General features: G+C 43.9%; 1 protein-coding gene across 7 annotated transcripts in view; it reads left to right on the plus strand.

Moving 5' to 3' along the window:
• Positions 1 to 16570, plus strand: part of LOC119969563 (phosphoprotein associated with glycosphingolipid-enriched microdomains 1-like) — a 143692-nt gene that overhangs the window by 69264 nt on the left and 57858 nt on the right. For 5 of the 7 annotated variants that reach the window (XM_038803324.1, XM_038803323.1, XM_038803326.1 and 2 more), the window contains 4 exons: positions 9263 to 9317; positions 10906 to 10993; positions 11702 to 12285; positions 13856 to 13999. In XM_038803324.1, coding sequence (XP_038659252.1) covers positions 9263 to 9317; positions 10906 to 10993; positions 11702 to 12285; positions 13856 to 13999 — 871 coding nt within the window. The remainder of the gene's footprint in view (positions 1 to 9262; positions 9318 to 10905; positions 10994 to 11701; positions 12286 to 13855; positions 14000 to 16570) is intronic. The other 2 variants (XM_038803327.1, XM_038803329.1) reach the window with 1 other exon arrangement.

The following is a 16570-nucleotide window of genomic DNA, read 5'->3' on the forward strand; positions in this document are numbered from 1 at the left end:
ATTGTCTGAAGACTGGCAGCTGTGATGCTGGGGACCTCAGGAGGAGAATTAGCCACTTGCCACTTTTGACTGAAGATTGGTGAATTATTTCAGCCTTGTTGCACTGTGCCTTCCCCCCCCCCCCCCCCCCCCCCCCATTGAGTGTTGGGATATTTGTGGAGCCTCCTCCCCCTGTTAATTGCTGAATTGTCCGCTACCATTCTTGACTGGATTTGGCGGGACTGTCAAGCTTAGACCTGATCTGTTGATTTGAGGAACCACTTGATCCTGTCCATCGCATTCTGTTCCCACTGTTTAGTATGCACCTGGTCCAATGTTATGGCTTCACCAAGTTGGCACTTCCATTTTGGGTATGTGTGTTGCTCTTCCACATGCCCTCTGCATTCTTCATTGAGCTAGGGTCAATTTCCCCTAGCTTGATGGTAATGGTAGAGTGGGGGGGGGGGGGGGGGGGGGGGGGGGGGGGGATGATGTCCAGCCATGCGATTACAGGTAGTGGTTGAATGCAATTCTGCTGATGGCCCACAGTGCCTCATGTATTTGAGCAGCTAGACCTGTTCTAAATCTATCCAATTTAATATGTTGGGCAATGAACATGATCAAGGGTACTTTCAATTTGAAGATGTATTTCGTCTCCACAAGAAATGTACAGTTGTCATCCCGGCAAATATCATCGTAGGCAGATGCAGCTGCAACAGGTAGATGATGAGGAGAAATCAAGTAGATTTTCCAATCTTGATGGTTCTCTCACCACTTCTCAGGCCCAGTCTGGCAGAGAATATCCTTCAGGACTCAGCCAGCTTAGTCAGTAATAGTGCTACCAGCCCACTCTTGGTGGTGGACATTGAAGTCCTTACCAAATACATTATCTGTCCTTGCTGCCATCAGTGCCTTTTTTGGGTTGTGTTCAATGCAGAGAGTATTGATTTCATTGGCTTAACGAGGATGATAAATAGAATTCAGCACGAGGCTTCCTCCTTTATGTTTCACCTGATATAATGAGATTTCATGGCATCCGAAGTCAATGTGAGGATGCCCAGGGCCATGTTTTGTTCCGGTAGTGGGCTAGTTCTCCCAATTTTGACACAAGTCCCCAGATGTTAGTGAGGAGAACTTTGCAGTTTCAACTGCACAAGTTATGGGCTGAATTCTTCTGCCCCGCAAGATCGCCACGGGCGAGATGCAAGCAACGTTAAAGTCTATTGACCTCAGTCGGGATTCTCCGGTCGCTGGGTGGAGAATCCCGCCCTATGTCTCTCCAGTGCCTAGGTCAGTGCCCGGTGATCTATCCAGTTTTATTTTTTTTTATTTCTGTAAAGGTCTGACACAACTGAATGGCTTTCTAGGCCACTTCAGATGGCAGTTATGAGTCAGTGACATTGCCGAAGGTCTCAAGTCATTTCATATCACCATTTTTAAAGATTTTATTAAACGTCTGTCATTCCATACCAAAAAATCCAAACCGCAACAATAAACTAAAAAATCGAAAACAATAATGTCGTAAACCAAACCCCCGCGCTCGCTCTCGCTCTCGCGCTCTCTCTCTCTCTCTCTCTCTCCACGCCCCCCCCCCCCCCCCCCCCCCCCAATAGCTAACAGCGACCAATTCCTTGAAATACAATATAAACAGTTTCCACCTCCGGTACAGCCCTTCAATTGACCCCCTCACGGTGTATTTGACCTTCTCGAGGTGTAAAGATTCCATTTAAGTCACCTAGCCACGCTGAGGAACTAGGTGGCATCACTAGCCTCCAACTGATCAGGATTTGCCACCAAGCAACCAGTGAGACGAAGGCCAGACATCTGCCCCTGCACCCATCCGCAGCTCCGTCAAGCCCGATACCCCAAATATAGACGCCGCAGGGCTCCAGCTCAATGTTCAGGATCGCCGATATGGTGCTGAAAAAATCCACCAGCTTGGAAGAGGACCAGAGTGTGTGTGTGATTAGTGTGGCCCATCAAACAGCGCTTGCACCTATCCTCAACCCCAAAGAAATGACTCATTCTGGCTTTAGTAAGGTGCGCCCTATACCTTGAGGTGGATCAGGCTCAGCCTCGCACACGATGACGTGACGTTGACCATGCGAAGGGCCTCACTCCACACCTCCTCCTACAATATAGGCCCCAGCTCCTCCTCCCATTTGGCCTTCACCCCATCCACCAAGATCAGATCCTCCCCATAAATCCATCCATATTTGCCAGACATACTACCATCTTCCGACCCAGCACAAGATTAAAAAGTCTCCAGTAAGGTTGATGGCGGCGCCACTGGGAATTTCAGGAACATCCATTGAACAAAATTCTGTACTTGGAGATACCTAAACGCATCTGAGCCCAACTTTTTCTTTCAACTCCTCCAGGTTAGCAAACGACCCCTCCAGAAACAAATAAGCCACTCTCCAGCCCCTTCCACCACTCTTTCCCTCTCCTCCCACCCTCCACCTCCAAATGTGGCATCCAACATGGTCACTATTTCGGAGTTAAAGGGCGCAATCTAACCAAATTGCAAGAGTCCCATGACGAACACGTTTAGCCGTGTGTTTCCCGGCACTCTCAGCACCGAGAAACACCAGCTATCCATCAGGACTTTTGCAATTTGGGACCTCCGCAGGGAATGTCCTGTCAAGGCTGCACTTAGTCCGCTCGCCGGAACTCCTCAGTGCAAGAGGAGATTCGGACACCATTTAAAATGGTGTCTCGATCTCTCGACCTTCCAAACCCCTAACTCACCTATAAGGGGCCCCACCCCACAAGTGCAGGGCACCCCTGTGCACTGGCAGTACCAGGCAGGCACTCAGGTGGCAGTAGAGGGTGCCAGGCTGGCACCAGAGGACAACCATCTGGGAGTCTCGGGTCCCCTGGGACCCCCCCCCCCCAAATGTCGTTCCTTTTGGTTTGTGGGAGCCAGCACTGAATGGCTCTCACCCAAGGTCTCCGAGATGAAGGGGCTAGATCCCAGGGCCTTGGTAGATCAGGCAAGCGGCTATTAGAGTGAGACTAGCTGTCCCGCTCTAATATGCAGATTTACCAGGCAGTGATCCCACCCACAAGGGTGGGATTCAGATCGTGAAATCAGGAAGGGGCATGATGTCCTGCAGAAGGAGTTCAGGGAGCTAGGCAGAAAGTTAAAAGACAGGACCTCTAGGGTTGTAATCTCGGGATTACTCCCTGTGCCACGTGCCAGTGAGGGCTAGGAATAGGAAGGTAGAGCAGCTAAACACGTGGCTAAACAGTTGGTGTAGGAAGGAGGGTTTCCGTTATCTGGACCACTGGGAGCTCTGCCGGGGCAGATAGAACATAGAACAGTACAGCACAGAACAGGCCCTTCGGCCCTCGATGTTGTGCCAAGCAATGATCACCCTACTCAAACCCACATATCCACCCTATACCCGTAACCCAACAACCCCCCCCCCCCCTTAACCTTACTTTTTTAGGACACTACGATCAGAGGTGAGCTGGCAAGGTGGATACAGAACTGGCTAGGACATAGAAGGCAGAGAGTAGCAATGGAAGGGTGCTTTTCTGATTGGAGGGCTGTGACTAGTGGTGTTCCGCAGGGATCAGTGCTGGGACCTTTGCTGTTCGTAGTATATGTAAATGATTTGGAGGAAAATGTAACTGGTCTGATTAGTATGTTTGCAGACAACACAAAGGTTGGTGGAATTGCGGATAGCGATGAGGACTGTCAGAGGATACAGCAGGATTTAGATTGTTTGGAGACTTGGGCGGAAAGATGGCAGATGGAGTTTAATCCGGACAAATGTGAGGTAATGCATTTTGGCCTAATAGAGGTAGGGAATATACAGTGAATGGTAGAACCCTCATATTGAAAGTTAGAGAGATCTAGGTGTACAGGTCCACAGGTCACTGAAAGGGGCAACACCGATGGAAAAAGGTAGTCAAGAAGGCATACGGCATGCTTGCCTTCATTGGCCGGGGCATTGAGTATAAGAATTGGCAAGTCATGTTGCAGCTGTATAGAACCTTAGTTGGACCACACTTGGAGTATAGTGTTCAACGCTACCAGAAGGATGTGGAGGCTTTCGAGAGGGTGCAGAAGAGATTTACCAGGATGTTGCCTGGTATGGAGGGCATTAGCTATGAGGAGCAGTTGAATAAACCCGGTTTGTTCTCACTGGAACGACGGAGGTCGAGGGGCGACCTGATAGAGGTCTACAAAATTATGAGGGGCATAGACAGAGTGGATAGTCAGAGGCTTTTCCCCAGGGTAGAGGGGTCAATTACTAGGGGACATAGGTTTACGGTGCGAGGGGCAAGGTTTAGAGGAGATGTACGAGGCAAGGTTTTTTTACACAGAGGGTTGTGGGTGCCTGGAACTAGCTGCCGGAGGAGGTGGTGGAATCAGGGATGGTAGTGACATTTAAGGGGCATCTTGATAAATACATGAATAGAATGGAAATAGAGGGATACGGACCCAGGAAGTGTAGAAGATTTTAGTTTAGGTGGGCAGCATGGACGGCACGGGCTTGGAGGGCCAAAGGGCCTGTTCCTGTGCTGTACTTTTCTTTGTTCTTTGGTCTTTGAAATCGCATTAAATCTCACGAGGCGTGGCAAGTTAGGTAGATCCCGGAAGAGGGATCTCCTGAGGCATGGCAAGTTGGGTAGATCCTGGAAGAGGGATCTCCTGGAATCTATCGGCCATGCCGCATCGCCTTTCGGGCGCAATGTGGCTGGCAGATTGCGCCCAAACGTTTTAATTCCAGATTTTCTTAATCGATTGAATTTAAATGCCACCAGTTGCTATAGTGGACTTTGAATGTCTGTCTCTGGAACTTTACTCTGCGCCTCAGGCCAAATACCATTCCTGCCAAGTTACTAAACGAGAGAGACCAGCACTGCACTTGCTTCCAAACTGGTGACAATGCATCCAACTAGATACCGAGTTCATGGCATGGCTATCAGAAAGGTGAGTTGTGGGGAGGGGGAGGGACACGGATGTGGAGGTTGGGGTCCCACGGTAGCAGCACCCCAAATTATTGTTTTGGGGGGTGCTGGAGGGTTTTGCTTGCATCCACAAAAATAATTTGAGACTGCCCTCTATCACCCGTGGAACTGGGTGGCACAAATTGAAAAATGTAGAGAAGATGCCAACCTCACCCAGAATAAAGGCTGTAAGAATCATAATTTGAAAAGTAACAGTGCCCTCTGCGGTAGCAACTCTTAAAAGGTAAATAAAATGGTAAATGAATTTATCTTTGCAGTTCAAATACCCAAATAGTACTCCAAGCATGCAAAAACAATGATGATCAACATGACCCAACCGTGACTAAATTGTGATATTAAATGTATGAAACTGGAGGTGTGCTCAGATGCATGACTTGAAATATATATATTCAAGGGTATGACATTTAGTCTGCTTTTAGATGGCAAAATAAGTTTCTATCCTTAGCCAGATTTTTCCAGAGAACAAACATCTGCCGTCGTATTATCGGCCTCAAACTCTAGCCCACTCCATAAACTCAATGGCAGCCCTGCTCCATCTCCTGATGTCTGACTCTTGAAAGCTAATGAAGCAAAATGTCACAGCTGCCCATATCTCCTGATCTCCACTATTTAACTCCAACCTGGCGCTTTCCACAAATGCCTGGGAGCCAACATACTCCATGGAACGGCTTATCATCCCTACGCATCTTTACAGCCTTCAATTTATATTCCGAGGCAGATAGTTAAGGCAATTACTTTTGAAGCAATGACTAGTTTCTCAGTATTCCATCAAAACTTACTCTGAACCTAATATACAGTTGTTTTATTAACAGCACAACTACTAAATAAATTTTGACAGCACAGTAAAATATGGCAATAAAGTACACTTTATTTCTGGGAAGGAAGAACAGAATAAACATTTGCTTGACGATAGCATTATTGCAGCAAAGTAACATATTTTATTGTGCTTTGCTTCTGTGGTAAACTCTGAAAAATTGTTTTGCCAAGCTGCATATCTCATGAAGATATAATACTCCCAGTAGAAATTGTTAAATGAGTCCAGAAAATACAGTTATATATTTCGGGTTATGAGACACCAAAGCTATGTCTCGCACATGTCACTGATGCCAACAAATAAATATTCTCTTCATTGTGAACTATGGTTGCAATTTTAGTTCCAAGATAGCATTCTGACATTGTTAATTACAGGAAAAGAATAAATCATTGATTTATTTTTGTACACAGGCACTATACAGATGCACGGTTTTCTTTCAAACAATTTTGAACATGTTGGTCTTATTGGTGAAAGTTGGTGCTTTATATACCTCCATAAGTCTTGGAAACAGATAAAAGATTGAGCCAATAATTTAGCTGCTGTTTGCCACTATAATTGTCATAATTTAAAGCAATTATGAATTGAGGGCAATCTACTGTTATGGTAGATTCCTGTGTTAAAGTCACTGCAAAATAAAGTGTTGAATTTGCAATCTACATGTCTCCTTCCGTCTTCCCTTGTATTGCAGAGGCATACCACCATGTAACATGTGCCGCATGGTAACATGGTACCAAACATGCAACATGTACCACCATGTAACATGGTTCCTCCTGTGAACTGTTCAAATTTACGCTGCAGGAAGATTGATACTTTCTAGCCTGAGATGTGGAGAAGCTGCTCCTGGCCATGGAGTAGGTCATTACTTCCGTTGACATTAATGGAAGTCAAATTTTGGTGAGATGCAAAACGGGCTATCGTTTTGCTGTTATCCATTTTACACTATCTCACCAAGTCAAAGTCTATCCTTGTGTGTCAGGCAGGTTTGCCATTGGAAGATCAAAACTATGAAATTACAGAGTTAATTTCAATGATACCTGCCCTCTAAATCTGTGAACAAGACTACACCTAGGTTCCAGCAGAAGCGGTATTATTAAGCTTTCGAATTACTCCAGGCAATTGAAGCAGAGACGAAGGCGTAGAAAACAGTCAATAGTGGGAAGCACATCAGTAACATGACAATCAAGTCAATATGAAGAACATCTTTTTGTTAGAAAGCCTGTACTTTTACATTGGAAATAACATGCCACACTCAATGTACACAGCAGCTGCATTTTAAGGTTGAGTGACTTAATATTTCCTACTGAGCAAAGCTGAACATAATATTAATTGGCAATGGAGATACAGCAGCTATTAGAAGAGACCTACAATGCCCGGTATCTGTTCCATCAGCAAATCCCTCATTAATTGCTGTCTTTGATACGGCTTCCAAGTGAGATCTTGCTGGCTTATTTTGGGTTTCATTCAATCCGTTGAGCCAACGCTGATTTTTCTTTACATTACAGGAGCAGGGTCTTCTGTTTTTATCACCGTGTTTTATATGAAAATATTCTTTAGGTTTCTGTCTACTGTGGACTGAAGGCCAAATAACTGCAGCCATTAAATAATCTATTTTTTCCCCCAACCCAAACTTGCTGACTGTAAAATTCATGAATGATTAACAGTCTGTACGACTGACATCACGTTTTGTGATCTTTTAAAGGGTGGAGTAATCACAGTAATGATTGTGAGGTTTACAATGGATGTAACAACTTTATTACATGAATTGTGTATACTATACTCGACCATTCTTAGTTGGCTGGACAGCTGGATTGTGTTGCACAGCAAGGCAACTAACAGCAGGGTTCAATTTCTGTACCGGGAAGGCCCCACCTTCTCAACCATGCTCCTTGCCTGAGGTGTGGTGATCCTCCGGTTAAATCACCACCAGTCAGGTCTCTCCATTGAAGGGAAAAGCAGCCTGTGGCCATCTGGAACAATGGGACCTTATTTTTACTTCACCGTTATCTGCTGAAGCCTGCAATTGCAATAATTTGCCTCTGTCCATGTAGAACATTCAGTTGAATGTTAATATGGAATTAGAAAAGACAAACAAGACATAGAAAATGATTTCAAATACAATAATGTCATATGTACGTTTTGTCTTTATTTTCAAATTTGAATTGAAAGGAAGGCTATATGGATGATTCAATAAAGCGGATCTATGCCAGCGGTTTCTGACATGCCATGTTTGCAAGTGTGGCCCTTGGGAGCTGCCTGGCAGGATTGCAGCCTCTTTTCTTATGCTGCAATGAAGAAGAGCGATTGGAGAGCAAGTCAGATTGGGCTGTTCTTGTGTACTACCTGGTGTTGGCTTGCATGGGTTACTCTCAAACTGGGAATGATCCTTACCAAAGCGGGCATAGGAAATATACTAAGAGCATAAGCAGTTCAATATATGTTTTATGTTTTTAAGAGTTAAACATTATTACCATCAGTGATTTTTGTGGTTTGGTTAGGTGGGAACGATGCTTTTTATTGACTTTTTTCCCATTTTGTGCAGAATGTGGTCACTTATAGGACAGAATTTAATGCCCCTCCCCACATCCCCTCCACCTTCGGCGACAAATTTGGAGGAGGGGGATACTAAATCAGGTTAGGAAAATGCAGGCTGGGCACCCCACTGTCTTCCGACCTCTGCCTTTTTTTAAGTCCAGAGCAGGAAGGCTCCAGGATAACCTGGATGCTAATTGACACCCAGATTGGCCCTTAACTGTGCCCTTAATTGGACAATTATGCTCACTTAATAATACTATTATATTATTATTATTATTATTTAACTGCCTTCTCCCATTGGTATGCCTGATTGAACATTTCCTCAACCTGCCTTGCCACCATCAACAATTTCTGCACACATACCCCTAGGGTCTTTCTCCTTCTGCACCTCTTTTAGAATTCTACCCTTCACACATTACCTTCATCAACCCTCTCTCTTATCAACTGCATTACCTTCATCAACCCTCTCTCTTATCCTATCAATAAAAATCAGTCAAGTTATTTAAACGCAATTTGCCTTTAACAATTCCCTGCTGGCTCTCCTTAATTAATCCACATCTGACCAAGCTTTGTTCCTGATTATCATTTTTAAAGCTTTCCCACAACTAAGGATAAACTGACTGACCTGACCTATAATTGCTGGGTTTATCCGAGGACCCTTTGTTTTTTTGAACGTTTGCAATTCCCCAGTCCCCTGTCATTACCTCCTGTATATAAGATTGCATAATTCCTATTGAAAGATTCTGACCATTGTCTCTGCAATCTCTGCCCCTCCAACAGCTTTCTTTTATGTTTTTAGAAGACGTTTGGATTCCCTGTGCACCTTTTTGTTAGACAAAACCCAATAAGCGATTAAACATAGGATAGAATATTTTGCCTTTAAAGAATGGAGGAATAAATTATTTTGCACTTTTTTTTGCATGTGTCCAAACAAATTTATATCTTGTTCAGCAGAAACAACAAAGAAAAGAAAATCAAGATTGATGGAGTGAAGCTAGTTGGTATGGTAAGTACTTAACTGTGAACTTGATAGAATGTGTAAATTTCACATTTCCATTTTGTTTAACTACCGTTTTATTTTAATGACTTCCTTAAGGTTTCCCTTAACTCAAAGAGGATGAATAAGTAAATCACAAGCTGTTGGCTAAATGAGATTTAGCCCCACCTTGTGGCACCGTTGAGTATCATCATCAACCCATTTAAAATCAGGGTGACATTCCCCACACCTTCTTCATAATGACCCTCCGGATTCATCAAATGATCAAAGGCTGTGGCACGTTGTGCTAAGAATGGCAGCACTTGTACAGTATATGATTTGTAGGGACATTGACTAGAATTGAACCTTATACCCTGGAGCTATCAAATTATTTTGTTATCTATTTGCGTCATTGTCCCCGTCTAATATTTCTAACTAAGTTGCTTAGTGTTACACTCCTCAGTGCCATGAATGTTATTTTCTGATTTTGCCAGCTTTGATAAGAAATAACTTGCATAGCACCTTATCGTGTCTTTCAGAAATATCCCGAAGTACTTCATGCATACTTAATTACTTGGAATTTCAATCACTGTTATTCTGTACAGCCAAAACATAGACCATTCAGCCCATCAAATCTACACCGGCCCTCTGAAAGTGCACCCTAACCTCGGCCCATTCCCCCGCCCTATCCCGGCACCCCGTAACCGCATTTAAATTTGGGTCACTAAGGGGCAATTTAGCATGGATAATCCACTTAATCTGCACATCTTTGGACTGTGGTAGGAAACCGGAGCACCCGGAGGAAACCCACGCAGACCTGGGGAGAACATGCAAACTCCACGGTCAAGCCTAGAATAAAATCTGGGTCCCTGATGCTGTGAGGCACCAACACTAACCACTGTGTCACCGTACCACCCCTTTCAGCCAGGTGTGGTCCCATTAATAGTGTTGGAATACATGGTCAAGTTAATCCATTTTTGGTAGCTTTGATTGACAGAAAAACATTGGCCGTAACATCAGGAGAAGTCCACTTTTTCCTTCAAATAGTACTTTGGGGTCTTTTACATCGACCCAAACTCTTACATTGCCTATGTTTATTATCTCATCTGAAGGGCAACACCTCCAAAAACAGTCCCTCTGTGCTACATTGAAGTTGAAACCTAAGTAAGTGTTCATGTAGTCGTGGGATTTGAACTCCGAACATTCTGACTCCGAGGTGTAAGTGCCATTAAGTCAAGCTAACAACTTGATCAAGTACTTGTTATTGTGAGGGTCGATCCACTTTTCCAATTTTCCAGACTAAATTGGATGAAACTCTTTCAAAGGTTATGGCAACAGGTAATAGACAAATCTGGGCCTTAATCAGTGACCATGTAGTTGAGTGTCAGCATATTTGGTTCTTGCGTTAAAAGCTGCTAATTATTTTTGTTACTCTGCAAAATTTGTCATTGTAAGTTGTAATATACTGCTCGTGGATACAATTGTTAACTTTATGTTACTAAAGATTAGGAGATCCATAATATCTCATAGTTTCATAATAAAATTAGTTACACAAAAATGATGTAGTGCCGAGTCGTTTGGTCAATTATATGTTTCACTGAAATGTTGTTGTATTTAGTCTGTAGGGCATACACCACAGCTTCGACCTGTTAATACGCTTGACGTGGAAGTACATAATCCCAACAGAATGTCTTGCTATGGTGAAAGTAAGTAAAAACACAAAATTGTAATTTATATCAATTGCACTTACCCTAGCATGGTTGCAAATGGAAGTAAGATGAGTCAGTTCAAAAGAAATGCTAAAATAACTTGAACTCTTTGTACTTGGAAGAAGGAGCATCAGAGATGTACATATTATACTCAGTGGATTAAAAATGGTTAATACTGAACACTATTTTAAGTTAAAATAATATTACAGGACAAGCAGACAAGTTCAGGATTAATATCTGAAGCTATTCTTCATGCAGATGGATTTAACGACTGAAATTAATTTCCACCTCGAGCAATGACCACAAAAGTTCAAGGAAGTAAAGAGATTAGATGATATCATAGGAGCTTCTTAGGTTTCCTTGTAGGGCTGAACTAGATGGGTCAAATAATCTCTCATCTGTACTCAACCTAATTTTGAATGGATACAACAGCCAATGACAAAGTTGAGAGCAAATTCACGGTCAATGCATTTAATATATGTATTATTTCATTGTCCATATTGAACCTTCTCCCTTCCACCCTGATTTTATTTTATTTTTCTGCTGTAAGTGTTGAACAGTTGTTGTCAAAGACTTGTTGGGAAAGAATTGGTTGTGGCCTGATTTTGGGTGCATAACCAATGAGATGTTTGAGTGTTCTGTGCTGCCAAACCTCAGAATTACATTCCTGGATATGGTGTTTTGATGTTATCGTCTTGTGCGCAGATGGTCTCAGAAACTGGCGAGCCAGTACGGACTATCTACATCTGCCAGAAACCGAACCTTCGGAGGACGGAGAGGATGTTCCAGGAAATTCAAGCATTTGGCAGAACAGAATATTGCCCAAAGTTCCTGGAAATAATTACACCGGCGGAAAGTTGCCCACTTTGAGAAAAGCACATGATATGGATTCTGTTTATTCACAAGTTAAAGACTATCCCAGTCAGAAGAACTCAATTGAAGACTCATTGTATGAGAGTGTTGGGACAAAATATGAAGTAGATCATATTAATCTTCAGCGTGATGGGCAATCAAAATTTGAATGTGGGGCTAATGAACTGGAAGTACTTTTAATGTCTCAAAGGCAATTGGCTCATGGTGTCAAGGAGCCAGCTGGAAGCATGAACATACCAGAGTATGCCTCAATTCGGAAAGTAAAGAAGAAAGAAAAGATCACAAATCAGGAGGCTGCACAAGAAAAACAACCAAGGAGAAATGTAAAGAATGGCTGTGTGTTGTTACCAGGATTCCGTAACCATGAGGAACAATTAAAACTGAAAGAAAAATCTGCTGCCTTTTCGCAGACTGAGGTACATCATTTTCCTCTTTCTTTAAAATCACTGATCTGTCATTTTTCAGAAACTATTTATTTTTTCCTAAATAAAAGCTTCCAATGATACAAATCATCCTTTCAATGGCTATACCAGACAATGTTAAGGTGTCTGGTTGTTCTAGCTGTAGGATGCAGTCAGGATTCTTTAATAATCACCATGAATCCCCACAGAGCATACACAATGTAACAAATACTCTATTGAATCATAAAAAATCTCTGTCATATCCTCAATCCCATCCATTGGTCATGAGTGATATGTGACACATTCACCTTTCAGAACCATGGCATTTAAAAACCAAAGGAACATATTATTGGGTTATCCACTCAAACCCTTATGTCCCTGCTCGCAACATTGTTTTAATGTAATATTTTTAACGTAGATATATGCATGGCACAGTGGTTAGCCTCACAGCACCAGGGACCCCGGTTCAATTCCAACCTTGGGTGATTATGTCGAGTTTGCACGTTCTCCCCGTGGATGGGTTTCCTCCGGGTGCTCCGGTTTTCACTCACAGTCCAAACATGTGTGGGTTAGGTGGATAAGCCATGCTAAATTGCCCCTTAGTATTTAAGGGGTTAGGTGGGGTTGGGAGGGGTAGGTAGGGTGCTCTTTCAGAGGGTCGGTGCAGACTCAATGGGCTGAATGGCCTCCTTCTGCACTGTTGTGATTCTATATCAGGTCAAGTGAAGCATTTCAAACACGCATTCCTTCACCATCTCGCTACAAACTCACCTGGGGCTGTGTGTGCCATTTCCCCTGCAACTGCTTCATTGAAAAAAATGACAACACTTATCAGAGGAATTTGTACAGCAGCACGCTCCTTTTTACATGATACCTTTCTCCCTTGAGCAAACTAATTCCTCGACTATCTTCTTCTTATTTTTTTTAATAGCCATTATCCACAGCAAGATGGTTTCAATGATGCCTTGTTGCTTTGCATCAAATTAATTGGGAAGAAATGTCTTTCCTCCCTCAGTTCCTGTGACAAGGGGGGCATTGGCTGGCTTGCAATTCTACAAATGCTTTTCAAAATGGAACATGGCTTATTTAAAATTCTCGATCAGGAGTGAAACTCTGTAATCACGTAACTTCCCCGGTGGTGGTGAATAAATTGAAGTGCTGGTGACCCTCTGGAAATGACGTTCCCTTTTATCAACAAATTTATTAAGATTGAACTATAGCATATGAGTCTGCCCAAACACAATCAATCACCTATTCTCCCACAAAGGCTGTGTGTATGTGTATACTACCCATCTTGTAATTAAGATAAGTTTTTAGAAATGGCCAGTGGGAAGCCTTTGCCTTCTATTTTGTTTAAGAATTAGAATATCTTCTTAAACCCGCTATATTAAAACAATTAAAATCTCCTCAAAACATAAAAGCCAACTTGAGTCGTTCTAAATTCAAGTGTATTCACATTTTAAACTTTTTAAAAGGCAGACTTGTTTGTAAATTGGACTTTGCTCCTTTTGGCAAAATGCCTTTTTTTTTTGTTAAAATGGCAATCAGATTTTGGCAGCACCCTCTAATCTGTTTTACATTCCAGAATCACAGTTCTGGGATACAAGGCAGCCTGACGTCCATTACAGAGTGTGAAGCAACAAAATCACTGGAGGAATGTGGGGAGGAGAGGATTGCATATGCCAATCTAACTGAAGAACAGCCAAATGCCGATAATGCCTGCTTTAAGGTATGTGCACCAACAAGACCAGAACTTTAAAAAAAAAATACATTGATCATTTTGACTTGACTGAACTGAACAGCACAAACAAGCAAATCTCTTATTTTTATATTATAGTTTCGATCCTTTGAAGACTTTGTGTACAGGCAATTATATTTTATTGCTTGTATTCAATTTGCTTTAATCAATTGTCGTACTTCACAGTTTTAAAAATTGGATGGATAACAGAAGTCGCAGCCCATCTTGATATTCATAGAATTGAATCATAGAAAGGAGGCCATTCAGCCCACCGATTCTGCACCTCTGAAAGAGCACTTCACCCAGGCCCACTCCCCTGCCCTATCCCCGTAACTGCACCTAACCTTTTGGGCACTAAGGGGCAAATTAGCATGGTCAATCCACCTAGCCTGCACATCGTTGGACTTGTGGGGGGAAACGGAACACCTGGAGGAAACCTATGCAGGTGCGGGGAGAACATGCAGACGCCCCACAGACCCAAGGTCAGAATCAAAGCCGGGTCCCTTGGAAAGCAGTGACAGGCTGACCACCAGCCTATTTTGTTGTCCTACGTTACATTTTGATCAGTTTGGAAATGACAATCATACTGTCACCTACAATTTCTCAAAATTATAAAAGCCACATAAGCCTAGAACTTACCGTTGGTAGGAATAGTGAATGAATCTTTAATACAATAACTATGCTATTAATTTTAATTTGGCAACCACTCTAATAGAACCACTCAGCAATTTACCTTCATATTTCCTCTGCTAATATATTGGTTGGGAGAATATCATAATATATTGGTTGGAAGAATACCATACGAACATTGTTTTCTAACTTTACCAACCAGACTAAGCAGTTCCCAAACTGCTTGAAATTTTCCAAGTCCATGGTGCCAGCAAGGGGGGGGGGGGGTTCCCTTCTGGTTAAACAAATCAGGAAATTATGAGATAGCTATCCTTGATTGTCCATCCTTTTAATGGTGAAATTCCCAGAAGGTAAGAGCCAGAAAGCTGACCGCAAATAAGGAACTCTGGGAGAGATAATGCAGAAGTGTCTAGAGTCAAAGGAATATGAGGCAGCACAATGTTTAGCACTGCTGCCTCGCAGGGCCAGATACCCGGGTTTGATTCTGACCTTGGGTCTGTGTGGCGTCTGCATGTTCTCCCAGCGTCTGCATCGGTTTCCTCCAAGTGCTTCGTTTTCCTCAAAGTCCAAAGATGCGCAGGTTAGGATTGACCATGCTAATTTGCCTCTTAATGCTCAAAGGTTAGGTGCAGTTACGGGGATAGGGCAGCAGATTGGGCCCGGGTGGAGTGCTCTTTCAGAGGTGCAGAATCGGTGGGCCAAATGGCCTCCTTTCTATGATTCTATTCCATAAATATCAAGATGGGCTGCGACTTCAGACTAGAGGAGGTTACTGAAATCAGGATGAGGAAAGGCCTTGAAGGGATTTGTAAATGAGTGCAAGGATTTTGCTTTGGAGATGGGGATGGAATGTATCATTAAAATCCATTTGGCTGGGTCACAGGCAGGACGGAAGGCAGGAGCTGGCTGGCTGATTCAGTCAGGAGGGAAGGCAGTAGTGGCTGGCTGGGTCACACAGGCAGGAGGGAAGGCAGGAGCTGGCTGGCTGGCTCACAGCCAGGAGTGAAGGCAGGGTCTGACTGGCTGGGTCACACAGGCAGGACGGAAGGCAGGTGCTGGCTGGCTGGTTCAGTCAGGAGGGAAGGCAGGAGCTGGATGGCTTGGTCAGACAGGCAGGAGCTGGCTGGCTGGTTCAGTCAGGAGGGAAGGCAGGAGCTGGCTGGCTGGGTCACACAGGCAGGAGCTGGCTGGCTGGTTCAGTCAGTAGGGAAGGCAGGAGCTGGCTGGCTGGTTCAGTCAGTAGGGAAGGCAGGAGCTGGGTCACTGAGTCAGGAGGGAAGGCAGGAGCTGGCTGGCTGGCTCACAGTCAGGAGGGAAGTCAGTCGGGAAGGCAGGAGCTGGCTGGCTGGGTCACACAGGCAGGAGCTGGCTGGCTGGTTCAGTCACTAGGGAAGGCAGGAGCTGGCTGGCTGGGTCACACAGTCAGGAGGGAAGTCAGGAGGGAAGAAGTCGGGGCCTCACGGTAGCATGGTGGTTAGCATCAATGCTTCACAGCTCCAGGGTCCCAGGTTCGATTCCCGGCTGGGTCACTGTCTGTGTGGAGTCTGCACGTCCTCCCCGTGTGTGCGTGGGTTTCCTCCGGGTGCTCCGGTTTCCTCCCACAGACCAAAGATGTGCGGGTTAGGTGGATTGGCCATGCTAAATTGCCCGTAGTGTAAGGTTAATGGGGGTTGGGTTAGGTTACGGGTATACGGGTTACGTGGGTTTAAGTAGGGTGATCATGGCTCGGCACAACATCGAGGGCCGAAGGGCCTGTTCTGTGCTGTACTGTTCTATTTAAGAAAAGTATCAGCCATGATTGAATGACAGAGCAGACCCGATGGGCCGAATAGCCTGATTCTGCTCCAATGTCTTATCGTTTTATGGATCTGTTGAGACAAGAGATAGAATAATACCAACACAAAACTGATGTGGCATCACATTCTCAAGATG

This window comes from Scyliorhinus canicula, chromosome 7, assembly GCF_902713615.1.
Source record: "Scyliorhinus canicula chromosome 7, sScyCan1.1, whole genome shotgun sequence".
Lineage (NCBI taxonomy): Eukaryota > Metazoa > Chordata > Chondrichthyes > Carcharhiniformes > Scyliorhinidae > Scyliorhinus > Scyliorhinus canicula.